The sequence below is a fragment of the Botrytis porri genome, assembly GCF_014898465.1.
Source record: "Botrytis porri strain MUCL 3234 chromosome Unknown BPOR_006, whole genome shotgun sequence".
Lineage (NCBI taxonomy): Eukaryota > Fungi > Ascomycota > Leotiomycetes > Helotiales > Sclerotiniaceae > Botrytis > Botrytis porri.
The window spans coordinates 424124-449783 of record NW_024066080.1 but is presented as its reverse complement, the minus strand read 5'-3'; the positions used below and the strand labels follow the sequence as shown (position 1 = coordinate 449783).

The 25660-nt window shown below is 43.4% G+C and overlaps 8 protein-coding genes across 8 annotated transcripts; 3 read left to right on the top strand and 5 right to left on the bottom strand.

Annotated features, from left to right (window-relative positions):
* Positions 1 to 1494: 1494 nt before the first annotated feature.
* On the top strand, positions 1495 to 3370 carry EAF01_004668 (uncharacterized protein; the record flags this gene model as incomplete). The annotated part of the gene is made up of 4 exons (XM_038912922.1): positions 1495 to 1554; positions 1668 to 2279; positions 2479 to 3163; positions 3213 to 3370. The coding sequence occupies 4 exons, from the start codon at positions 1495 to 1497 to the stop codon at positions 3368 to 3370; spliced, it is 1515 nt and encodes a 504-aa protein (XP_038771008.1).
* Positions 3371 to 4120: 750 nt separating this feature from the next.
* On the bottom strand, positions 4121 to 4801 carry EAF01_004667 (uncharacterized protein; the record flags this gene model as incomplete). Its single annotated transcript, XM_038912921.1, has 1 exon — positions 4121 to 4801. The coding sequence occupies one exon, from the start codon at positions 4799 to 4801 to the stop codon at positions 4121 to 4123; it is 681 nt and encodes a 226-aa protein (XP_038771007.1).
* Positions 4802 to 5840: 1039 nt separating this feature from the next.
* Positions 5841 to 6284, bottom strand: EAF01_004666 (uncharacterized protein; the record flags this gene model as incomplete). Its single annotated transcript, XM_038912920.1, has 1 exon — positions 5841 to 6284. The coding sequence occupies one exon, from the start codon at positions 6282 to 6284 to the stop codon at positions 5841 to 5843; it is 444 nt and encodes a 147-aa protein (XP_038771006.1).
* A 1393-nt stretch (positions 6285 to 7677) lies between these two features.
* EAF01_004665 (uncharacterized protein) lies at positions 7678 to 8704 on the bottom strand (the record flags this gene model as incomplete). Its single annotated transcript, XM_038912919.1, has 4 exons — positions 7678 to 7866; positions 7926 to 8505; positions 8572 to 8628; positions 8691 to 8704. 4 exons carry the CDS (start codon positions 8702 to 8704, stop codon positions 7678 to 7680), a joined length of 840 nt encoding a protein of 279 aa, XP_038771005.1.
* Positions 8705 to 9602: 898 nt separating this feature from the next.
* Positions 9603 to 10319, bottom strand: EAF01_004664 (uncharacterized protein; the record flags this gene model as incomplete). The annotated part of the gene is made up of 1 exon (XM_038912918.1): positions 9603 to 10319. One exon carries the CDS (start codon positions 10317 to 10319, stop codon positions 9603 to 9605), a length of 717 nt encoding a protein of 238 aa, XP_038771004.1.
* Positions 10320 to 11279: 960 nt separating this feature from the next.
* On the bottom strand, positions 11280 to 12393 carry EAF01_004663 (uncharacterized protein; the record flags this gene model as incomplete). Its single annotated transcript, XM_038912917.1, has 2 exons — positions 11280 to 11767; positions 11967 to 12393. The coding sequence occupies 2 exons, from the start codon at positions 12391 to 12393 to the stop codon at positions 11280 to 11282; spliced, it is 915 nt and encodes a 304-aa protein (XP_038771003.1).
* Positions 12394 to 19812: 7419 nt separating this feature from the next.
* EAF01_004662 (uncharacterized protein) lies at positions 19813 to 21513 on the top strand (the record flags this gene model as incomplete). Its single annotated transcript, XM_038912916.1, has 1 exon — positions 19813 to 21513. One exon carries the CDS (start codon positions 19813 to 19815, stop codon positions 21511 to 21513), a length of 1701 nt encoding a protein of 566 aa, XP_038771002.1.
* Positions 21514 to 22758: 1245 nt separating this feature from the next.
* EAF01_004661 (uncharacterized protein) lies at positions 22759 to 25058 on the top strand. Its single transcript, XM_038912915.1, is given in 5 exon segments — positions 22759 to 23182; positions 23199 to 23974; positions 24067 to 24617; positions 24679 to 24718; positions 24812 to 25058. 5 exon segments carry the CDS (start codon positions 22884 to 22886, stop codon positions 24859 to 24861), a joined length of 1716 nt encoding a protein of 571 aa, XP_038771001.1. The 5' UTR covers positions 22759 to 22883; the 3' UTR covers positions 24862 to 25058.
* The last annotated feature ends 602 nt before the right edge of the window (positions 25059 to 25660 follow it).

The following is a 25660-nucleotide window of genomic DNA, read 5'->3' as shown; positions in this document are numbered from 1 at the left end:
TCTTCTTTTCCCTCCGCTTGATGTACTCCCCAAGAGCACGAGTAAAAGGCGATGCATCATTCTTCACTTGAAGCTTAAAGAATACAGCTTTTTGCGGTGGCATCTTAGGCTCTGGAGGCATAGCGATTTCTTTCTACCTCTAGTCACACCGTTTTCGTCTCATTAAATTATGGGATATACAGACGCTGTGTAATCATGATCAAAATACATCGAAGGCTCGGGTATTTCTTCGACTTTGATAAATTTATCCTTGTGGCTCAACATTGCAGGCAAAAACTTTACCGGCATGCAACGAATCAACGCGAGAAACCAGTACAGGGCATAGTGTTAGTGCTGACATGTCAATCTTGTTGTGACCTTGTGAAATCCTTTCAGGCTCGTTGCTGGGGTGGTGTCCTTGAGAATGGAGTAGCTGAAGCTCCCAAGTGACGACGACGAACAAGAACGTGCTAGCCTGATTAGGTATATAATGTATTATAAATACGACGCCAGAGCCCCAAGGGGTATGGCCGGTCCAATGGTAACCATGTCCATTCTTTATAAAATCCATTTTTCTGACGACGACGACTTCTGCCATCGATTGACACATATCAGCCGTAACAATGCTGCAAATAATAGCAATGCTAAAATAATTCGATTCTGTTCTCACAGGAGAATTAGGATGAAAGACATCATTGTGTTGTATCGTTTTTGCTGAATGAGAATTGAGTTCGAGGTGTACTCGAAGACACGCTGGCTCTGGCCTCACGCTGAATTTAACGCCTGACACCTAAAATAAGCTAAATCGCCGCCAATGAATGATAAGCGACCAGCTTCATTCACTAACATCATAATCCCCCTCTGCACCTCTTCTTCACCATGTATCACAACCATGCCACTCTTATTTCCATTGGGCTCAATGAAATAATATTGATAACCCCCAATATGCATGTCCGCATGAAATGTAGGCTCAATGTGGTATCAAATCAAATCGAGCGATTCCTCGTCTATCATTCCATCCCCGAATGCTTTTTTTGATTCTTGATTCCCCTCTTCTGCTATTCTTATATTTTAGAGTGGACTTTGCTTTACGATAGACTCACCAGTATAGACAAACTTGCATAGGGTTAAGTATGGGCGTCTTCTACTTATTCAGCGCCAGCGGATGGCCAAACTGAGCCTCCTTCAATCGGAATTAAAAGGGCAGAACAGCTCAGGATAGCAAAGCGCAGAGGCTCTTGCGTGTAGATCAAATGTGAGTGCAACTTATATTCACCCATGATATAACTTCAGAGCTGACAAGATTTGCGAAACAGTTATAGCAGGTACGTTTTTCGATCTCCCTTCATTCACCGACCATTACCAATGTAACCACAGAAAGGACCAGCAGACACACTTCGTTAAAACTGCAAAGGTTACTGTCAAACCAGATCGATTTGGAAAGACATCATTGTTAGTACGTCGCATCATATCGAAACTAGGCTAGTTGTGCCCTACTCAGCGGATTAAACAAATATGTTAATGGATGTAAGGTATGCTCGCGGTAACGGAGGTAGATATCAAGCCGGTTCTACTGTAAGAAGTACTTCTGGAGATATTTGATGATGTCGAGGGACTCAGTCTAATAAGATCCCTCCTATGGTTCGTAAACTTCTGTAGACTTTGGCACAAATGCTTATACCAAGCAGTGTTCGCCCGAAATACATTTCCATGCCAAAGATGCCCTAACATCGAGAAAAGAAGACGAGAAAGAGAAAGACGATCCAGACCAAATTCTGATCAATGATATTGGTACAGCGCTGCGGTTTACAAATGAAGATTTTGATCACCAGATACAAAGTTTAAAATCGCTGCTTCATAATGGTGAAATCACATTTGACCTGCTATGGGCTTTGATGAAACCAAAAGATTACGTGGTTTCTATGCAGTTCAGGCTTACAGTCCAGAGTCAAGCTTTGAGTGTTGTCAGTGGGACCTATCTTAGGAGAGAGAATCATACGAATTATTTCAATCTCAACGGCCGCATGATCTCTCATGATGGAGAAGATTTTGGCTATGGCTTCGTAGACATCGAGATAGATGCGTTCGACGGAGCTAGGAAGATAACATGGTTAAAGGCATATCCCATTCATTATGATCCAGATCCAGATCTCCTTCACAAGAATTTGATCCAACGAGCGCGCAAGTATATGTCCTTGATTCGAGCTCTTCCTCAGGCTGTTTGTCAAGAGTATACTGTGGATTTTGGTTTAGAGGATCACAAAACTTCGAATGGAAAAGTTCAGGCTCAGAAGGCTAACGTACGTCGCTATCTTTCCTTATGAGATGCCTAATAGTATGAACTGCAGCCCGACAACATAGACTATCGACTCCTACACTCGATCAGAAGCTTGATTTAATTTGGTAGATTGAGAAAAAGCTCGCAAATATCGAACTGCGTTTCGGAGTGTGAGAATACTTGTCTTTAATAGTACAAATTTCAGACCAGCAACTCATTAGTTACGTGGTCGTGTCATGGCGGATTTCGAGGCATGGAAGTTCAATAATGGTTGGACGGATCTTGCTAAACCACTAGTTCAAAGAGGACACTCTATTACGGGTAAAGATTTGGATTTGCGTGATGATCAATTGTGGATTTGCGCAAACTGGATCAACGGTTTCAGTTTGACCTACAAGTCACAGGGTCAAATTTCTGTTGATGGCTTGGAACACATCGTTTGGAATGAAGATGCTTTTAAAAAGCTGGTCGTTGATGAAACTAGAAGAAAGTTGATTCACGCATTAGTAAGAGCTCGCCGACAAGACGATGCTTCTTTTGATGACATCATTGAAAACAAAGGGAAAGGTCTCGTTGGATTGCTCAGTGGTAGTCCTGGTGTCAGAAAAACATTGACTGCTGAAGCGGTTGCTGAGGTTACCTCTCGTCCCTTGTACCAAGTCTGCACTGGAAAACTTGGAGTCGATGCCGATAAGGTCGATAAATGTCTAGGTACGATACTAGAGATCACTAGACGATGGGGTTGTGTTCCACTCATCGACGAAGCGGATGTATTCCTCGCAACGCGCGGAATCGACTTTGCTCGCGACACACTTGTGAGTATCTTCTTGCGAAGGCTTAAGTACTTCAGGATTTTTTTAATCTTGACGACAAATCGGAAGTCAGAAATTGATCCGGCTTTCCAGAGTAAGTAACATTCCTAGCGGGCAATGTATTTTGGCTGACATTAGAATAGGCCGTATACACTTCTCTATCCACTATTCTGATCTAACGGAAAGTGGCCGTGTAGTTGTTTGGACTAACTTTATCGGCACTGTCTCAAAGCAAACGGGAACTTCTAGCATCGATTCGACTGATATCGAGAAACTCGCAAGACTTGAGTTGAATAGATGACAGATCAAGAATGCGGTCTCCTGTGCAGTATCACTGGCAAGAGAGGAAAAAGAGCCACTTTCCGTGAATCATATTGAGATTATCTTGAGTATCATGAATTTGTGAAAAGTTGTATTACTTGCGACCATCAAAACTAGGTGAAAAACGATACTTTGAAATATTCTGTGGATATTGATCGTAAGAATGTAGAAATTTGCATGATTCCAAATCTGCTTGAGCCGCATATCACCGAATGCTGCCCACAGGTTTAGTCTTACTATTCACAACGAATGGATCAACAAAAAAGAAAGATAAGTTGAGTTGCGCTAGTGCTAGCAAGTCATCGATTATCACTCACGAAAACAAAGTATTACATTGGAAGATATTATGAATTGAATAGTCATTGATATCTAAAGGCCCATTGTGCAAATCTGCAACATGGCAAGAAGTCACAAGAAGCCATTCCCCTACCCGTTCCCACTTAACCCTTTCACCCATACCGCCGGCGACTCACCACGAACGAGATTCTAGCCCACAAGAGACTTCTTAACGGTCCGTTTTTTCCCAGCCATCCGGCAACCTAAAAGGGCATCGTTACGCTTTCTCCAGAAAAGTAGAAGAGACGCGAAAAGAGACACTGAGGAATTTCGAGAGGTTCATGGTTTAACGAACTCTGTCCCCTATCACCAAATCGCTCATGTTCCCTATGAGCCATACGCACCCCACCATCCGACATTCGTCATCCACTGTTCACATCGATAGCAGTTCTGCTTATTGATTTGCATCTCTTCTCCTAGCTCTGATTTTGACCAAACCATATCTGGTACCAACGATATCCCAGATGAATTTATACAATAGGATCAAAAACAGGATGGAGCAAGGCCACAAGATACTAATATGGTGAAATGTGTTATTCGTACACAACTCATTAGCATCGATGTAGTTGCAAGTCGCAACGGTAAGATTCGAACCAAAAAGATTGAAATCGCTGACCGGAGTAGTCGTACCATTTCCATCTTTGAACGTGCCGTTGACAACTTCAATATTCTTCATGGCAACCGAAACCGCGAGTCTTATATCGTTTTTGTGGACTGGAACCAAAGCGATAGGAAGCATGATAGCGGTGCAGAGTCCAAAGGAGTATATGCTAACCATGCAGAAATCGTAATACTTGCTGCGGCGCATGCGCTTCATAAGAGTATTGGAATCGCCTTGACGGGTTGTCTTGTTTTTTGTACCGTTTTGGACATTTGGGTTTACGGTGGGAAGTTTGCCGAATTCAAGATCCTTGCTAGTGGAATTAGCTGTGTGGTAGCTAGCGCCGCTACTCAAGTCGCCTTCGTCAGAGAATACATCACCTGACTTGTTGGAATATGTGCTGTTTCTGTTGCTGACGGCGAGTGTACCGGCGTTAGAATCCAAATCTTGTCCTTGAGATTGAGAGGAAGACATGTTTGATGTAATAAGAGTTTTCTTAAAACTTTTTGACTTGGGTTGTTGTAAGTATAGTTCTTATACCTGGAAGGTAATATGTGAGTGGGTCTGAATTTGTAATGGTAGAGTCGAAATGTGTCTGTTTTGTGTTGAAGTAAGATCTTTTGATTTGGTCTTGTAGAAGTGTTATGTGTAGAAGGAAGAAAGCTGTCTCCATCAGAAGACCAGAGTCCTTATATATGCAAGAACGTGTAACTATACAACATGTAACTGATTAGTGTCATCTTGAGAACGTCGCTAATTAGTGGTCATATATTACCCGCACCGGCCGTATGCGCTGACCATGATCCAGCAATGAACGAGAATCCCGAATTATGGTTTTACCGTATTAAACTCATCAAAGCCGTACCAGGCCACTTTGAAACACGCTACTCTGGTTGTTGAGGGGTAGTGAAATATTTCTTGAGGGAGGGAAATACGAAACATAGCTCGGCGAAGAACGAATGAGGTGTATATAGATCAGATTCCACCAAGACATTCATGATATGGGTACAATTAAAACATGCGCGCATAATTATTTCCGTTTTCCGATGGTCTGTATTGTGTGTGGGCCTACAAGCTTCAAAGTCGTGCTCTCATCTTCCATTTCGCGGCCCATTCTTCGGCTCGGATATATTCATGAACTCTCCCCTCGGAGCGCGATATACATAGTAAGTACTCGCGTGTGAGGAATATGTCATCATCAATCAAGACCTAGAATTATAGCTCGAATCGACGTATTAAATTATTGCTAATAGACTATCTCTGACTTCCATCCTTTCCTACAATATCAAACTGATGATTCAAATATGTAGATTCCCCCAAATTAGACAACGTAGCCTCCTGCCCTTCCGATAATGACCTTCCAATCATCCACTAGTAAACTAGGCATGAGATTATCTTCACACCCACCGTCCGATCCTAAAAATACCTAACAAATGAAGGAAAACAGAGCAACACCAACTAACAAAAGGGCAATGCCCCCGATAGTTTGGTAGACCAACTTATTTTCTCGATCTTAACGATCTTGACGATCACATTCCGCGAGATACCGTTGCAAATTCGCCTGGTACTTAGCAGCTTTCCTTTCTCTAGCTCTTCTTATCTTTCTCTCATACTTTTCCTCCAGAGTCATACAATGCACCAAATCATTTTGCACCACGTATCTTCTATACTCCTCCCATCTTCTTAATTCCCTCTGCTTAGCCTGCCATTCCGGATCCAGTTGTTTGAGATAATATTCTTTCGCTTGCTCGGCTAGATAATCGATTTCGACCTGTCGTTGAATCCGAAAGTTCTTGTAGTGCATAAGTTTTCCGTATTGAGGCGATAGTTGAAATCGGATGTCGTTCCAGTTCTGGTGTTTACGTATGCTGTTGTGATACCATTCTCGTTCGCGAGCTTGAGTGAGCTCATCTTTTCTTAATCGTTCATGAGATTGCAGATAATACGTGGCTGACATTTTGTGTAGATGCTGCGAAGCTTTGTTAGTATTAACTTCTGGACCCGGGGCTGGCCATCAGGGTATGGGGAAGGGATCATAACTGGTTGAAAAGGGATAGTTTATTCGTTTCTAGGAAGTATAGAAATCTTTGAGATTAGTTGTTCCGGTGGTATTTCGATTTGCGATGATGCGAACTAGTGATGGTGTGTGTCGAAGTACGTGATATGGAGATTTTGATCCTGATGCTATGATGCTGGGTCTGATGTCGTCGGTAATGTCGAATTTCAATGCTGAGATCGATGTTGACGTCTATATTCTGCGATGTTGGTTGGCGTTGGCTATTGGTGAAATGTGGAAGATGAGCGTTAGTTGTCATGAATCCACGGCACAATTATCTTTCAAAGGATGTGGCGGCGGCTCAGACCGTAAGACACAAAGATGAGCAGTTCAGCTGGCCGTAACAGATTGTTTGAGACCGTACGACTTAGAAAATGGATCATAGGATGATGGCATATTCAAAACTGAAGCGACCGTAACTCGGTAAAGAAATTCATGGTGTAAAGTCCCCATATACCGGACTGCATACCATCAATAAAACTGTTTTAGTTGTTCGATTCAAAGAGAAAATTGAGTTTGCTTGAGATACTAGTTCATTGCGAATGGTGAATTGTTTTTTGATACCCAAAGCTTACATTCAATCTGGTATCCCGGATTGCTGGATGCTTCGGAGGAAGCATCACCGTACATTACTGAAGTCACACACTACCAGAAAATATGTCCAATAATATTATGGGAGAGTCTAGTTTGAAAGATTAAATTAATTGCATGGTAGGCTTATTAAGTGATTCCTCTGCACATTTACAGTTGATCTGATCATGAGAGTTGAAAGCCCCCGTAAACAAGAGCCCTCCAAACTATTACAACCATCACCACATCGCTTATCCTGTGAAAGAAACAGACTTTTAAAATCATAGCAGGTACAATATAATCATTTTCTCCCTAGTCTCGCCCTGCATCAGCATTGAAGCACTCGTAAGTGCAGCGCGAATTCATATCGACCATGCCGAAGACCAATCCTTAAGATACATAATGAAAGCTCGAATACGCAACGAAGTGTTTAAAAACCATTAACCACGACCAGCTGCAGATGGGGAGAAACAAAATTTCGAAATGGAGAGAAAAGTTGATGTGATGGAAGAGCTCTTGTAATCCAGAACTATAGGTCGCTAAAGTTAGTGAACGCTCACCAAGGGTGTATTCGGAAAGTGAAAAAAGGGAAAACATAAGTAGTATCCCCGAAGTGAATAGATATCTGTGAAAAGGACTTAAGATCATTTATGCATACATACCTACTCGAGCAACTCAAACTGAAATAGTTTACCCAATTAACTACTGATCCAAACGAGAAACATCAGAGGAGGTGACGGAGGTTGCCAAGCTGGCGCTTGATCCATCCAAAAGGCAATAACAAGCAGTTTCTCTCTTCCTTTTCATCCCTAGCACCAACACCAGCTTGGTTGTAAAATCCATCGTCGTATTCGCCCAAAGCATCAACGTGAGTAACGGAGCGGTTGTGGTCGGAGTGAGTAAGGTCTTGAGCCTACCACCAAATTCAAATTAGTTTGAACGTCCTTGATAGAAAGAGTTTTCGTCACTCACAGTAGCCATGTTAGAAGCTCTGGAAAAAGGATAACGAACATCGGATGGATTGCGTGGAAGTTCGAAGACGGCGCCAACGGTAATCATCGTCTGTTGGTTACCGGCAGAAGGTTGAGCGTTGGTATGAAGCTCACTTTCTGGGAACGACTGTAATTCGATACTACCTAGGTTATCATCGAAAGATGGAAAATCAAAGCTAAAAGCTGGAATGTCCAGAGCTGCTTGATTCTGTTGATTTCCAAGACTAAAATCCATTGGAGTGGCTTGACGGCGAGGAACTTCTTGAGTCTCATCCAAACTGACATTCATCTCGGAATGCTGATCATCAGATTCCTCAATAATGGTGGAGGTGCTTACTGGGACAGGAAAGGGGATGCTCTCCCATGCTGGAGAAGGCACCGCGACCTTTGGAGAGGTTCTAGCTGTTTCCGCGAGAAATTGATGAAAGTCGGCTGACTGAAACTGCATGCGCTCTCTGAAAGCCGCGTGTTCTTTTTCAGTTCTCGCACGGTTAAATCTCCAACGAGCGATTGCGGCCTCGTTATCCGCCGAAATAGAAGATCCGTCAGCGGTTGTTACACTATCGGGATATCAGTACTTTCGTGTTTTCTAATTGACTGAGAAGATGTTGGTGGGAGTCTCTTACCTTGAGTGCGAGGGCGCAAAATTTGGGGTCATATTAAAGCTATTACCAATAGTCTCACTTCTTGAATGTTAGTCCCTCTTTGAGAATTTGAACTGGGGAGTAGGGGGAGAAATTCTTACATGGAATCCGACATGGCTCGTATTAATTTCGAGCAAAGGATCGAGGAAAATATAATGAGGTATTATAGAAACTCTCTGACTCAATGCGAACGTAGGAGCAGAGTTCTACAAAAGAAATTGTTGGAAATAAGTTCGAACTTTGAAGTGTTTCTACAAAGATGTGGTTGTTGGTAGAGTTCAAATATCGAACAGGCAATGCCAAAGAGTGGATGATTTGGATTATGAGATTATATGTGAGTAGAAAATCTAGACGTTTTCCTTGAAGACAAATGAGAAAGAATCTCAGATATCAAACAAGAAAAGTAGTTCTAACTCGAAATTATGGGATTGAAAAAATTGTTGTTGTTGTGAGAAAGAAGTCGGATGCGACGCCGAAATTGAAAAATATATTCACCACTCAAAACTGTTGTAAATTCACCGCCTAGCAAAAATCATAATTGGATACTCAGAATCTCCAAGCTATTATTACTGGCAGAATAGCAGGCTGGACTATATTCTTATTTCGAGTCAGCCTTGTGAACTATTCAAGATGGTGTTGTACTATTTGGTTAACATGTTTTGAAGCATTCTCCTAGAGATCAAATCTAAGAAATGGTTGTATGCCAACTTCACAAAATTTAGATATCTTGTTTGATTATAGCTTTCATCTAAGTTAAAAAAGATGGCAGAGCAAAGTAGTCAAATGAAAAGAGCCTTTCATTCCTTTGCATTATCATGATAGCTGTGAATGCAACACACAAACACCAGAGGCTGACAACCTAACAAACTGCCCTCATCATTATTGAGCACCGCACCCTTTCCAGCACCGAAACCCCAGAAAACAGTAAAGCCCTAGTGGTCTGATTCCAGTCCCAGAGTATCAGGGAGATTCATTTGAATGATATCATCAAGTTGTTTTCTCTTCTCATCATATTACTTCTTGCGGTCCATCTCCAGATCAGCATCAGCAGAGTCCTTCTTGGAAGCCATTTTGGCATTGGTAACTTGACTGTCCTCCTCTAGAATTTCTTTCTTCGAGCTCCCTGATAGAATCTCTGATATAACCTTAGTGTACAGCTGTCCCTCGTTGTTCAACAGATCTTCATATCTGATCAACCTGCCTTGCATCTCCTCAATATCTGCGCATAAACGCCTGTGGACTACATGAGATGCAGTGGAGAGAACCAGAATTATTACAACAAACGAAAGGATAAATCCACCAAGATTATACTTCACGTATGTCTCATAGCATTGCGCACTATCAGGGACTGAATCGCAGATATGTTCTCCTGGTTGGAAGCCCCAACCATTGTTCAATGGAGCAACACCCTTGAAATCGTACAAGAAAAACTTGCGCCCAGACACATAGCTTTCAGTTCGATTGGAGTAGTAATTGAAGCCAAGGATCATGACCAGAGGAATTAAAGTAAGGATGGTGAGAGTACAGATGAACTCGGAGTAGCATTTGGCGAGAAGCTTATTGTACCAGTTGATGGCATTTTCACGCTCGAAGGAGGTTTCATGCGGAGTGATGTTTTGATTGATAACTCCTTGATATCCCATAGATCTTTCGATATCCATTGCTTTATCAATAACGTAGGAATAAGAATCGGACTTGGAGCGCATTTTGTGTTGAGGGGGATCTGTCATTTTTGTAGTTGGCAAGCGGTGGATGGATACTATAGTTGTATGGTTAGTTACACAGTTTCTTGAGATAATTGATAAGATTTCTCTTCAATTTTGAAGCCGTAGAGCAGATAGACCAAGCTCCAGCTTCCAAGGATCTGAAAGATGTAAATCTTGAACAAGTTATAACAAAATGTTATTTGAAAAGGATGAAAGATTTAGGTGAGTTCAAGAATAATGAGCCTTTAGATTTTAGACTATACCTAGATTACCAGAAGTTCGTTCTGGAGACAGAATAACTACATACCTTTGTTGAAATTTGACTCAAATTGGAGGAGGTTGTGTGGAAGTCTGGACTTCTCGAGGCTGAAAGGGATTGTGAAGCCAGAGGGAATCCGATGTCAAAGACGGTGAGTAACCCGTTGACAGTACCAAGGGATGATAATGTTAGTTCAATGAACAAATAATACAAAATGAGTGTAAGTGTGTTAGAGGTGCAAAGGGACAGGTACTTGGAGAAGCCAATTTGATATTGGAGGTTGACTTAAGATTTTGTCGCCTATGGTAGCGCTAGGACGCTAAGCCTACAATATGCGAAATTCTATTATCTTTACTTCTGCAATTGACGGTGAATTGTGAAAAATTTCTAAGAGTACTGATTCCCTATTTTGACAGAAACACACGACGTTCCACTCTTTGGAAGTTTCGGATTGAAGATATGTTTACATCTTTCGAAAACTGCTATAAAAACCGTCTTAATGTTTCTCACAGAGCGTAGCCCCAAAAGAAGCTACTGATGGACTCAATAGTCATGTAGTTTGTATGAATGATGTTTGAGTTCTGTTCTCTCCCTGAGTCAAGCCACTGCGGAAACTGGTGGGAAATTCTAGGCTGACAAGTAGTAAGTGCTGTAGTCTCCTTTCCATCTACATGTTCTCCATAATCTTTTATCTAATGTCAAAATCACACTGTGGTTCCAAAGTATCACAGCTCCACGCTTCCTTTAGCTAACTTGAACTTGAAGTCTTTTAAACCGCCAATCCCAACGTCGACTTTGAATAGTGCTCCCGCATACTCGTCACCCCCATCACTTGCGCTCGTAACCCACAATTCAGTACCCACAAATACGGGACAAGTCACACACTTCGTTGGATACTTGATTTCGCCAACAACTTTTCCTTGAGGATTGATCTTCAGCACACGCCCTTCCCCGAATATACATTGCCAGATATTTCCTTCCGAGTCGAACTTGAACCCATCGGGCTCTCCTTCTCCATCGTGCTTCCAAAATACCCGTTTGTTGGTCACATCGCCAATCGAAGCATCGTAGTCGTACGCCCAAATAGTTTGCTCTGTTGTATGGGTGAAGTACAGGGTTTTTTGATCTGCAGACCAGCCAATTCCATTAGGAATCGTGAGACCTTCACGAATAGTATGGCGTGTGAGATCATTGTCGAAGCGGAACATTGTACCTGAAGACGTCGAGTTTAGCGGCAAGAAAGCACAGGGCGAGGCCACAGTTATCATAAATTGGGGGAACCAGGGGGTGGATCACATGTCACAGACTACACACCGGGACCAAGAGATTCCACTCATCCACTTGGTGCTTGTTGGGAACCCATAACTCAGGCTTATCGTGAATATCTAGTCAGGAATCAAATAATCACCCACCTTCACTTTGTGGCTCCCCCACCCAAAAGTCATTCATAGTCCCGATCCAAAACCTTCCTTTTGGATCTACGGCCCCATCATTACTCCTCAATCTCTCATCTTTTTCCTCGCTGTCATAAAATCTTTTCAATAACTTCATCTCTCCATCACTTCTGCTCAGTACGTAAACCCCGCTCTTGCCACCCACCAATATCCTATCGGTACAATCTATACCCTCAATATCAGCTGTTACGCCGACAGGAATGTCTAGTTGCATGGTCGTAAGAGACGACGGACCAACGTTGAGATCGATTGTATGGAGGCGCTTCTTCTTGATGTCCACAAAGCGGATTGTGTTGGTGGAAGGCTCATAAAAGGGAGCTTCACCGAGCCCACAGTGTGGGTTGACGTATGGTTCCGTGACTGTCCATGTTTGTATGGAAGACATTACTAGTTGATATCGAGAATTGGGATCCGAGTTTAGTTGCTGCTTGAATGTGGAAGTTTGATTTACAGATACTGAGGTACTTGAGTACTACACCTGTTACTAGCTGTATAGATGGCACGGCGATTATCTGGTGGGGAAGGAAGTGATGTCACATCAGAAAATCTTTTCAGCGAGTTATGAGCCTTCGAGACATTGCTTCCTGACATGGAATGAATTTCTATCAGTGCGATACTCTTATTAGAAAGAGAAAATAGGACTAAGTACTTCTACAATTTTATCTACTATCGCTTTCATAGAAGTTGTGCCGCAATTGCTCACTGCTTTTGGCAAAATCCGGTATTCCGGGCCTCTTGCCGTCGTTGCAAAAGGGGTAAATTTTGGCAAATTTTACATAGACTTGTGGTTCCGTTGGAATTGCGGGAACGATATTATGCTATTGGGATCAAGAGGTGGTACAGAGTACTGCTTCCTTGAAAAGACTGTTCACCTGTTGAATCTCACTCTTGCTTACTCTAATTGCTTATCCCTCTTGTCTTTTACATTCAAGGTTTCCGTTGTCCGAATTCAGTCAGACAATCAGTGGTGTTCCACTCCTGAAACGCATTAGAACAATCAAAAGACTTAGGTATCGACATCACTTCAAAACGTTGAATTGTTCTGGGCATTGAAAGTCCACAGTCAGTCTGCTAGGACGGACCATTTGACATTCCAGTCGCAGTCCTCACATGAAGGATTGGGAAGGATTGTATTGTATACTCCCTGTGCTTTACATCTATGTAGTTCCGCTACATGTAACCCGTGAAACAGAACGAACACGTCGCATTGGCAGAAGAGCTTTGGTGCAGCTTCTCTGACGTGTCGCTCTCGCTGTCCTCCAATTCTTGATCGTCCACTTTCTCCATTATTATCGTGCATAAAACCGAATTTCTCGGTCTCTACCGATGACCCCGCTTTGTAGGATTGATGAGAGCATGGTGTAGATAGCCCACCGTTGCCATGGAGGTTAATCGAGGATCAAAGTTTAAACACATTATCGTGAATTAATCCCCCGACACAATCTACCGAGATGGAAATTCCCCATTCTGTGCAATAAATTCACATGGCGTTTATTTGTCGGAACCGCGGAGTTGGAACCAGAAGTTTGGAATCATTCGTAGACGCCTGATATAAGAATGCTCTATAGCTGCATTTTGTTCTTCGAGTGCTCGGAGATGGAAGTCTTCGTGGCAATTGCAGGTTAATGATATCTCGAAATGTTATACCGACAATCTGTTTCAACGGCTATCAGGCATTATGTTTTGCGGTGAGCCACAAGACTAAAATATCACTGAAACTTAATGGGTTTTCGAGGAGAGCTCTCCAAGTCCTGGTAGAGCAAATGCAGAACTATTGATCTAGTGACGCGTGTCTAAGCTTGCCAGCAAAGAGATGCATGTAATTACCTCCTTCAAGACGTGGAAAAACTCAATTGCCACTCTTCTGCTTCTACTTCTGTACATCATGTTGCAATGCTTATTCGAGTTTAGGATGAACATAGACTGGTAGTGATTTTGACGACGCGTCAAGCACAGGTAATAATGCTGGCCATTTATGATGCTGTTGCTATTGGCGCCAGCGAAGAATCTTCACCGCTGGGGCTAGAACCCTTTTTTGTCTCTTCGCCTTTCACCGACAGTCGCGGATCTATACCGTAATCCCGATTGGGATAATTGCGTGGCAAACGTGGATATGATTCGGTATGGGGATAAAGCTGCAAGTGAACGCACGCATAATTATCGTCGACTTGGCGCTATCTCGTCACATTGCGCAAGAAGAGAGTCAATCCCGAGCCCCATAAGACTTACATACGACTTGCAGATTCGGATAGGACCCGTTAGGACCAAACAGCAGGAAAGACAAGCAGGCAGACCGCTGTTCGCCATGCGTTTTTTTTTTTCGCAGGCTCAAAATAGTGTGGAGAATCACACTGTTGCTGAGGCAATTGACGAATCTCCTCCGATGGCAAATGCCGGGACACCTTTCACGTGACTATATTGTTTCCAGACGAGATGCAGATGGCGACGCACGGATAAGCTTAATATAAGCAAGCAGATACTATTTTGCTTGGGTTGTGTTCTTCCTTCATTCTGGAATCAAGTTGTTAATGTTGTGTCACTCCCAAAAGGAGGTCGCGTACACATCAACTTAGGCATTGTCATAACAGGCATGGTAAAAAAAAAGATGAATATCACCGTTCTTCTAATACTAATATTTGGTGAATTGACCGCTCATAACTCATGGAATCAAGAATCAATCTACATTCCAAAAGTTATTGCCACGCGAAGAGATTGATAAGGGTTGGGATTTGCATCCTCCTCTGGATAGTATGTCAATAGTCCCCGTTGAGATGTAATAAGCAACCGTAAAGCGGCCTGATACCTTCGGAAGCTCAGATCACTATTAACAAATCAACCAAGTCCCAGCCTCTTCATTTTTGGAGTTTCGTATTACCGAATCGAACGTGGTGGCTGGGATGTTTAGAAGAAATCGAAGTGATCGCGCTTGACATTGCCCCGGGCATTAAATTCATGACATGGGCTCCAAAAAGCACATGACTGTCATTTGCTGCGACTGTCTCCCGCTGCGTGTCCGTTAGGGAGTACATATGCGGTATCTGCACGTGCGGGAATTTACAACGTGCATCTTCAAGGGACCCAAGTATTGAAGGGCCAATCATTCTAGCTCGCCTCAAGATTCGCATCCATATACGGCATTGGACTCACAGTATATGACTTATCTCTTTTCATCAATCAATTGGGTTGGCAGAAATCGGTGCATGATTGCCCTGATTCATAGTGTCGACAGCTCACCTTGTATATTCACAATTGCTTCCCTAGATTTTCCCATTGGGTCTGATGGTTGCGTGGTTGCGTGTTGCTTAGTTCAATCACAGTCGTATCATATGGTCTGCATAATTGTGATGTGAATGAGCTCGCATCGCTTGCTCGCATAAACCGTTGTCCAATACTGTCTCCCTCACTTATCAAGATGCATCGGGGTCAAGGGCCGAATTGATTAATGGCACGACGTTTTTTCGGTTCTGTCGACCTACTTTCCTAGTAAGCAAGATGGGGATTGTTGAGCCGTATTAGTTTTTGAAAATGGAAAACCCGATGACCTTGCAAGCTTGATAGATACGGTAGGGAAAAGTGAAATGATTTCTACACGTGGATCGTCGGAAGTTCTGGAAAACCGATAATGAAGTATCAGACAGCGCCAAGCTTATTCACACACAACTCACTGGGATTGACAACATCAATCAAAATTGGAGACTGAGCAAACAGAATCATTTGATTCAGATCCCTAGACAATGTAGGTCTACCTATAGGGTTCGGGGATCTACCGAGAATCAATGGAATTTTTGTGCCATATGGATTGTACCCCTTCATTAATCCTCGTCTATTTGTCTGCTGAGGTAAAGAATTGGTGACCCGTTCAAAGATTATCGAGATTATCAAGGTTAAGATGTTCTTATTATTGTTCTCGGTGGACTGATTCTAGGTACGGGGATCTAAAATAAAGCCTATGGTATAGGTAATAACGCTAAGATGAGGTTCCAATAGTTCGAACCTAGATTAATAGTGGATATGCGACCTTCCCAAGTTTGGCTTTATCAATTTCTCAACGACTCTCAAGTTTCAGAAAAGTTCTTCCACGTTCAAGTCTATCGGTGAGGTATCCAGCAAAGATCAATCTTGTCGATGAGTACAAATCTCGCAAAACCTTGGGCACTCCCGCCAACTAGGAGATCGATGAGAAGAGTATCTCCCGAGCTTGGGTTATGTTTTTGGTAATTTTGGACTTTCGTGAAAGCTTGGTAACGAGCTCAAGGTCCGCACAAAGAGGCGGAGAGACATAACCAATCGTGGAAGACGCCGAAGGACGAAGATGGCGTACCCATAATCACCGAAGCTATGAGACAGAACGGTCGGCCTTGTTGCTGAAGAGGCTAGCTTATCATACACAAGTCTCATCACATCCGTTTGGATTTCATCGACAATTTTGAGGTTAAAGACTTTTCCTGCCCCGGTAAGCATTTAACACAAGCATAATGAGATGAGGCCGGCACGACCACTTGCTAATTGTACTATTGTGCCATCGAGTTTGAGTTTGGATCTACGGGCATCATATGACAATAGATGTGATCTCTGTGGATTAGGTACATATGCTTTTTGGGCAGCTATGCGCGCTGTGTAATTGTTATGCGGACCATCTTTTCGAGGTAGTATCGTCAGCGGCACGGCGCGTGGCGCATGACTTTCCTTTTTCTGTAGAGCCGGATGAAAGGGACCAACCTTTCTGGTGCAAAGAAATATATCATATATGCGCTGTCTCGTTCCGTGATTTATTTTCTTGTCCGCATTACGTGATATGATCGGGACAGGCGATTGATATTGACGAATGTTTTGGGTAAAAATACCTTATATCGAATTGTTGGGAACGGTTGTCGAATCTAATGGCACTTCCATGCGATGGCGCCCTCAAGGATCCCCCAAATATACATACATCAGTGCGTAGCAGACTGGAACTTATGCAGCTCATCTTGCTGCCGCTCACCGGTGCTCTGGTCCAAACTAAACATAGTGTGGCCAAGCCAGCGTACGACCACCGGATTTAATGTGTCGACATGGGTTAAGATTGCAGCAAGATCAAAGATCACCGAGGTCCGCCATTCCAAGGTTCTAGTTCAATAAATTTCTCTTCTAGAAAAAGCAGAGAGAGTGGTAAAATATTTAAACTGTTGCAATATTTCCGATTTGACATCATTATGTGCATGCTGTACCTGGCGTACGAGGTGGTTACAACTAATGGGCGATCATAGAACTTTCCGAAGTATGATACATAAGTACTATATACGATTGATTCGGACCATCCAACTATTCCACACAACTATCAGTTATCTTAAAAATCAACAAGAGGGGTTCAGGAAAATCATTCCTGCTTGGAAGACAGGGTAGGAAATTGAATTATTATAGAAAGAAGTTTCACTTGGAAAATTTCCATAATTGCCATAATATTGTTTTCAACTCAATAGATCCTATGAAGTTTTGATTGTCTGAACTCCCAATGTGATGTGGTGGTTCATGTGGGAGATCTCAAGGCCCAAGAGAAACAAACTATTTCTGAAGCTTCACAATTCTCTCTGATATTATTAGCCATGTTCGCTATGCTATGCAGTTCCTTCCCTGCTGTCAGAATTCTCGGGTCCTTCTACTCGGTGGCGTGTAGCGATGAAAAAAGGGAAAACAATATGGAAATCAATCCGCCAATAGACACCTGTCTTACATGATAATATCAAAGCTTTCTCCCTATAGAATATCCAAAAGTGTAGAAATCGATCAGATAGGAGAATTGGGAGCGAGCAATGGCCGTTTTCGTCTACTTTCTTTTTCTTTACATTTTCACTTGCAGGATTTCCTATGCATGTGTATCGTTTCCACATAGACTTAGGCTGTGGTCACTTGGTCACCACGTTGAAAAGTTACCAACCACACTGATTTTGCCCTGCAGACTGCGGATGTACTAATGTAAAGCGATATGATATCCATCAATCAAAGTTTCTTATTTCTACAGGGCGTAACATGGCAACGACTTCTTTCCATCAGCTTTAGCCTATACCAGTATAAGTAGGAAAGTAACTAATTTGACTAGCAAGGAACTCGATCAACTACAGCTTACAGGGAGCTTCCATTTCACAGACCGTGGCTTCAGCACCATCTTTTGACCGTGCTAATGCAGGATAGCGTCACCTCCCACCCCCAATTTACTACTTTCCATTCCTTCAGCGCACTGATTGTTGAAGAAAGAAGTGCTTATCTTGTTCTAGTAAGATCCTTCATGGTTCGATTACCTTCACCGAAAGGAAGACTGACTTACTCCGGCATAACGATTTCAGTACGTCAAACAACAATTCGTATGAATGGGTCGTAAAGTATGGTGCTCGAATAGCGGGGAGATTATGCATCTACCAAGATGTGTGTAGCGTCAGATGCATTATCGTTCTATGCGCCCAAGTATCTGTATCTTTATGTCACAAATTGATGTGTGAAGAACATCTATCTATCTAGGTAAGGTACAGCAGCTAAAGCTTTTCTAACAAGCGCCCTTTGCTCAAAGGAGGATGTTAATGTAGTCTGTCCATATAATATAACGTGATGCACAAGGATCTTCTGCGCGTGGCCTCCCGCTTTCCGAATGCTGGAACCAAGCACGGTATGGCTCCAGAAAATAGTTTCCTGGGACATTGTGAACCTCTAGGCTTGTTAAGAATCATCTCAATAGGATACGTTTAAGCCCTGGTACCTTGATAATGCTACAATGCCTGCAGCCAACAAGCAACCCTAGCTAATGCATCGAGAAAAAAAATGACCCGCCTCACTACGACCCTGGAAACAATTCTATGAACTCTTGTGGGTGCTGGTGCGGTGAAGGGTAGGGTCAGTGTCTGTGAGCAATGAGCGTGGGACTGGGACGGTTCGAAGAACCACAAAGCTTGGGGTCTTCCTCCTCATGCAGAAAGCTGTGCAGAGCTAAAAGCGTCATCCACCACATTCTTCCATCTATAGTCATTCATCACCGATTTCTACATTTTTTGGTATTCCTTTACGACCACACTGCCGCATCAGCCTATAGAATTTCGACAGAACTAGATTCTGAATACCATTGGTGCTCACCAAGCACTTTTAAAGCTTTTTTGCTCGTTAAAAACTGTGAGTGGTGCGCCAACCTTCAAAATCTCCACCTATCTGTATGTTTATTTCGTTATGCCTTCGTTTTGTTCCACACTACTGGTTATGGCATCCACTCTGTTCATCTCTAATGCTCAGTGAGTTTGCCTCACAGTATTACAAGTCATTCATTCCTTCGTTGGTTCGAGGCAAGGCCCGCCTTCCATATTTACATATTCGCGGTCACATCTTATGCTCCCAAAAGAATCCTTGTCGAACCACTTCACCTCACAGGAATCAATACAAATACATCTCAAATAATCATTCATGCGCAAAATTATTGCTTTTTTATTTGATGACTGAATCTAAACCCTTCGAGTGACGAAGCTGAGAATAACAGAAGAAAGCGCTGACCCCTCACCGCTCGCTGGAAAGCCTCATTGGCAAGCCAGCGCCATAGACATTCGATCTGGCTGTTCAAGGTCCTCTAAGTCGCCCATTGCGCGAAAGTTCTTTCGTAGCTTTTGTCGATAACGCGGAAGCGTCTTCATTGCTAAATCGTTTTCCCGGAACTCAATCTTCTGAACTACTCGAACAACGACTTTCGGATTTTGTTTCTAAGCTTCACAGCTATCAGCAGAGTTGGGAGGGAGAGGGAAAACGTCAATGTCCCGGTCCTCGAGACCAAGAAGGGTTAGGGGATCAGGACTCGATGTCGCAGAGGCCTTCTGCGTCTCGTCCTGCATCTCGCTCACCACCAGAAAGTCAAAAGATTACTCTCCCACCTGTGCAGATGCGAGATGATCCTCGACATGGAGGGCGGCAAGCAGACAGGCAATTAGATCAGGGCAACCGAGGATTACCACAACCTCATCATACACTACCTTCCCCTTCTTCACGGACTCCTCAACCTGTATCAACCGGAGAGGACTGGAAGTTTTCTGGACCATCGCGCGATCTTGGTGTACATTCAATTTTGAACCCGACAGAACCTGAAAGCGCATCAAATTCCAGTCGCCGATTGAGTGGTGGCACTACAGATTCGCCACTCTCTACAACAGCCGGACCGACTTCACATTTTGCTCCAAGCCCTTCGGTGGCAACTACTCATCCTTACCCCAATCGTCCTCCTATCAGCACTTCGCCTTCCTTAGACAGTTTTAACCCAAATTTTCCAAGGGGCCCAGGCCGCAGAATGCTAACACCCAGATCACCTCGGCCTGCCAGTATAGGCAGAGCGCCGGCTCACGGGACTATCAATGCACAAGAGTCACCCTTTTTGCCACCGAGAAGGCCAGAACAAGGGCAAACTCCAGTATCAGAAAATCCTCCATTAGCTACGCCATCCGGGCAATCTCAGGCCCAACATTATGGGTTTCCCTCTACAGGCACAACGCCAATAGAACGACGAGCAGAAAATTCTCAGATGCAAGTTCCAGGACGTGTCCAACATAGCGCTAGTCCTAGTATCTCAGCATCTTCACAAACGCCGAGCCAGACATCCCCCGCGTCCGGTTATCCTTATCATCAAAGTGGGCAAAATCCTCAGACAAGTGGGTCTTATTTTCCAGGTTCCAGTTTTGGTTCTTCAGTGCAACAAGGGAGTGGATTACAATTACAAGCACCGCCTGCGGCATCAGAAGGTCCGTACAATGCTTCTCAGATTGGTTCCTCACTCCACTACACTCCAAGCTCGAGGCAGGCTTCTGCCTCCGAGCCCTACGGTGTCCTGACAATAACCACGGCTCACGGCGTGGCTTATCATGTACCCGTGGACACGCACCAAGCGTCGCGTTTAGCTGACGAGAAGCGTGCGCGCAACGCAGGAGCATCGGCGCGATTCAGACAACGTAGAAAGGAAAAGGAGAAGGAGGCTTCATCCAACATCGAAAAACTCCAATCGCAAACTAGAGACCTTGAACGAAGAGTTAGAGAAGCAGAAGGAGAGAGAGATTTTTACCGGGGCGAACGGGATCGATTCAGGGATATGTTACTTCGAAATCCTGGGACTAGAGATATGGCACTTCACGGGCCACCTAGTCCTCGTTCCATGAGGCCAATGTCTTATCCTGGCCCTCCTCCACCAAGCGCGCAATCCATGAGCTTTCAAGGTCCTGATAACGGCGAAAGGCCACCAAGACGTCGGAGGACTGACGCCCAAGGAGAATTCATCAGCGTACCATACTCGCATTCTCCAGCGTCAACTCTACCACCCGTTCAAAGTGGATTTCAACCTGCTCATGGACAAGGGTTGCCTAGTCTACCCCCTCTACGCATCGATAATCTTTCAACTGGTACAGCCACAGGAGCATCGACTCCATCACTATCTGCTGGCCCTCCTTCATTTGATTCTTATTCGCGAGGGCCATACGATCGAGCCTGGCCCAAACAGGAAAACGGCGGACGACGATAAATTTAAACTTAATTTTACTATAATACACTCGATGGAAACAACAGCACTTCAAACCTTTGCTAAAAAGTCTACCAAATTTTACGAATCCACTTTCCGAATTTAATAAAACAATCTCAATTATACAAATCGAACACTTCTATCCACAATACTTACCTGATTGTCACCTGTATATTTACGCTATTTCAAACGACACTCTACTATACACACCAATCGCAAGATTTCTGCAAAAGAATTGCATACCCTCGGGCGACCGAACCTTCTTGTTTTGATATCTGCATCTCTTTATGTTAATTATACCCCCTGGCGGCTAATTATGTTCCTTACCTTCGTTCGTTTCTTTTGTAAATGCGAGACATTTCTTTTCTGACGGGAATGTGGACAACTAATAGGAATTGGTCAAAGCATCATTTATTTTGTGCTACCATTTTCAGTTGGGAACTGGTAGGAGCGGTGTTAATTTCGGAAGTGTTATTTTGTTTGTTTGGGCAGTAGGGTGCGGGTATCCCTGGAGACAAGTAGGGAAAACTTTTGGTGGGATTATGAAGCATATCAATATATATACACTTAATATCACGCTGAAGCGAGGATGGAGGCAAAATTGGGGTCCGAGATATGTAAGAAAGGGGCTATAGACGGAAGAAGGTTGTACTTGCGAATAATATTGCTTATCCGGGGCGGGAAAGGTTGACTTGCCATATACCAAAACATCAGATTGTACAACGATATTGTGTATAACCTCAAGTTTAGCACATCAGGGGGAGTTAGGGAAGCCTTTATTTGACCCTTGAACCACTACGTTCTACATATAATTCAGTGCATAGAGGTAGTTGAAATTAATAACATGATTAACCCTCATCTTCGACCTGTTCCATGCTGTGTGATTGCATTAAGTTGGTGGGAGGCGCAGTTTACATAAATAGGAGAAGGCGAGATGTCTAGGTCTCACTTCTAAACAGCTCTCCCCCAGGGCACCGGAACATTCTAGTAACGAATCTCTTACTTATCACAATTTATCATCATCTCAATATCTGATAAAGGACTGAAATTGAATTGAGATGTCTAGAATAGATAAGAATTGCGATTACTATTGAGATGAGGGAGACAATCGTCGGTAATGGTGCGTGGGAGCTACAGCTTCGTAAAGCTTATGCATTATAGGAAGGGCCAGCCGAAGAACTCCACTAGAATTTGATTATCATTGGCCTTATCTTTTCATCCCACCAAGCACCACACACCAAGCTGTAACCTTGACAAACCTGCGAATCAACAATAATCAGAAGCAAAAAGCCCCGCACTTCCACCATCTATAGTAACCTACTTCACATAAAAGAGCTTTGTATATCTTCCAGTCATTGATCTTCCCCCTTCAGATGTTTAAAGTTATCCCTCCTCTGCAACTATATCTGCGTAATACAGCATTTCGAAGATTCTCCTCGCATTCATCTAATTTAGCTCCTCGAGTGAAGACTCAGTTCTCTTCCAAGCCCTTTATCCTTCCGTCACGACCTTATCACAGACCATTTAGCAGTAAATTTGCCAAGATGTCTGATCTTACTGTTGAGCTTACTGCCCCCAATGGCAAGAAATATGTTCAGCCAACTGGTCTATTCATTAACAATGAATGGGTGAAAAGTAGCACAGGTCAAAAGATTACATCTATCAATCCCTCGTATGTCAAACTCCAGCTCGGCATATTACGACTCTGCTAACTTCATGATCAGAGATGAGTCAGAAATTACATCCGTATATGCTGCATCAGCAGAAGATGTCGATACCGCAGTCAAAGCAGCTCGAGCAGCCATGCGTAACCCTGAATGGCGCGACATGTCCCCTACTGATCGCGGTTCCCTCATGATTAAGCTATCCACTATCATTGCCGAACATACAGAACTACTTGCAACTATCGAAACTTGGGACAATGGAAAGATCTATAATGACGCCGTTGCGGATGTTAACGAGGTGGAAGCAGTTTTCAAATATTATGGTGGATATGCCGATAAAATACATGGGCAAGTGATTGATACTGGTGTCGCAAAATTTGCATATACAATCAAGGAACCAATAGGAGTATGTGGCCAAATTATTCCATGGAACTATCCATTGGGTATGGCTGCATGGAAATTAGGTCCCGCTTTGGCATGTGGTAATGCTGTTGTGATGAAGGCTGCGGAACAAACTCCATTGAGTATTCTTGTTCTTGCAAATTTGATCAAGGAAGCAGGCTTCCCACCAGGTGTAGTAAATATTTTGAACGGGTATGGCAGAGAAGCGGGAGCTGCAATTGCAACACATCAAGATATTGATAAAGTGGCTTTTACCGGTAGCACTAGCACAGGAAAAGAAATTATGAAGATGGCTGCTGGCACCATGAAAAATATCACTTTGGAGACGGGAGGAAAATCTCCCTTGATGATATTCGATGATGCAGATCTTGACCAGGCTGTCAAATGGGCGCATTTTGGTACGTTTTTATTCCGAAAGCCACATGCCGTGTCATGTCCTTTTCTCCTGTAGCACAATCCTTCAAATCTCCTATTTGCTAATCCATCCTAGGTATTATGTCGAACCAAGGTCAAATTTGCACCGCCACGTCTAGAATCCTCGTGCAGGATTCTATCTACGACAAGTTCATTGACGCCTTCAGGAAGCAAGTCAAAGAGGTTTCAGTCGTTGGTGATCCATTCGCCGAAAACACATTCCAAGGTCCACAAGTCACTAAAGCTCAGTACGACCGTGTACTCGGTTACGTCCAGATAGGTAAAGATGAAGGCGCCACACTACTCTCCGGAGGTGAAGCATTCACAAACGCTCATCCTTCAGGCAAGGGATTTTTCATTACCCCCACTGTCTTCACAGATGTCAAGCCAAGCATGAGGATTTATAGAGAGGAAGTTTTCGGACCATTCTGTGCCATTGCTAGCTTCAAGACAGAAGAAGAAGCAGTGGAGATGGCTAATGACACGACATATGGTCTTGGCTCGGCAATCTTTACAACTAATCTAGACAGAGCACATAAGCTTGCCAGGCGAATCGAGGCGGGTATGGTTTGGATCAACAGTAGTCAGGATTCTGACTATAGGATTCCGTTTGGGGGTGTAAAACAGGTAGGTCAACCTTCCTATCATTGTGAAAACGCGTGTAATAGCTTGTTAACGTCAAAGAAAGAGTGGTATTGGCAGAGAATTAGGGGAAGAAGCGCTCAACGGTAGGCACCCCTCATTTGCGATCAATTTGGATCCCTTTTAACATCGTTCTGATTTGATTTCGATTTTTTACTGATTTTTTTCACTCATTTTAGCCTATTCACAAGTCAAAGCCGTTCATATCAACTTAGGCACGAGACTATAGGCTTTATGCAGTCAGATAGACTGTTAGGATTTCATAATATGGCAACTGGCGTTGTAGCCATCGTTGTCGCTGTCGTGTACATATATGATGCAAAGATACCAATATTTAAAGTTCCATTTTCTACGACACAAACCTCTCTATTACATCTCTATTCAATTGTGGACCATTCATGGCTCATCCGTTATCTTCAAACGTTTTGCATCTCATTTATATGTTCTTATATACAGAATCTCTACAATACGTGGATGTTGGTTGTACGTTAAATTTACATGGCCAAAATTCCTCACTTCCATCTCGACGAACCATTAGAAGCAACACCTTTAAATTTGCCGTTGGAACAATGAATTTTAAATCCTTGATTAGCCAAGCCGTCTACTTTGCTGCGCGCTTTGAACAAATATACACTCATCCTTCAACACACCCCGCTTTCCGCACTTTCTGAAAGCTTCCATCTTGGCTTTCTTGCGCACTCTCTCTTGCTCTTTTCTCACGTGAAATTCGTTTCAGGGTTTGCGAGGGACTCCTAGCAGAGTTGCAGCAGCCATCTCCCACGTTTCCTCATTGTCTTTTGAGAGGAATATCATCTCATGTTTGTAGTAATGGCACTCTTCGTGATTTGGCTTTGATACGTCGAATTTGTAGTCCGCCCAATGCGATTAGTTTCGAGGATTGTGGCAAACAACCATTTCACCTTCCTCCGTGGCCTCTAAGAGTTTATCATATCCCAGACCGCTGAAGCCCGAAAGAGATATTTTTCACGGCTTTCGGATACTCGACATCGTCTTCAAGGTTGGCCTTC

Coding starts and splice junctions, on each gene's coding strand:
- EAF01_004661 (XM_038912915.1), top strand. CDS start 22,884: ATGTTTAAAGTTATCCCTCCTCTGCAACTATATCTGCGTAATACAGCA. Junction 23,975..24,066: donor TGTCAAATGGGCGCATTTTG/GTACGTTTTTAT, acceptor AATCCATCCTAG/GTATTATGTCGAACCAAGGT. Junction 24,719..24,811: donor AGGGGAAGAAGCGCTCAACG/GTAGGCACCCCT, acceptor CACTCATTTTAG/CCTATTCACAAGTCAAAGCC.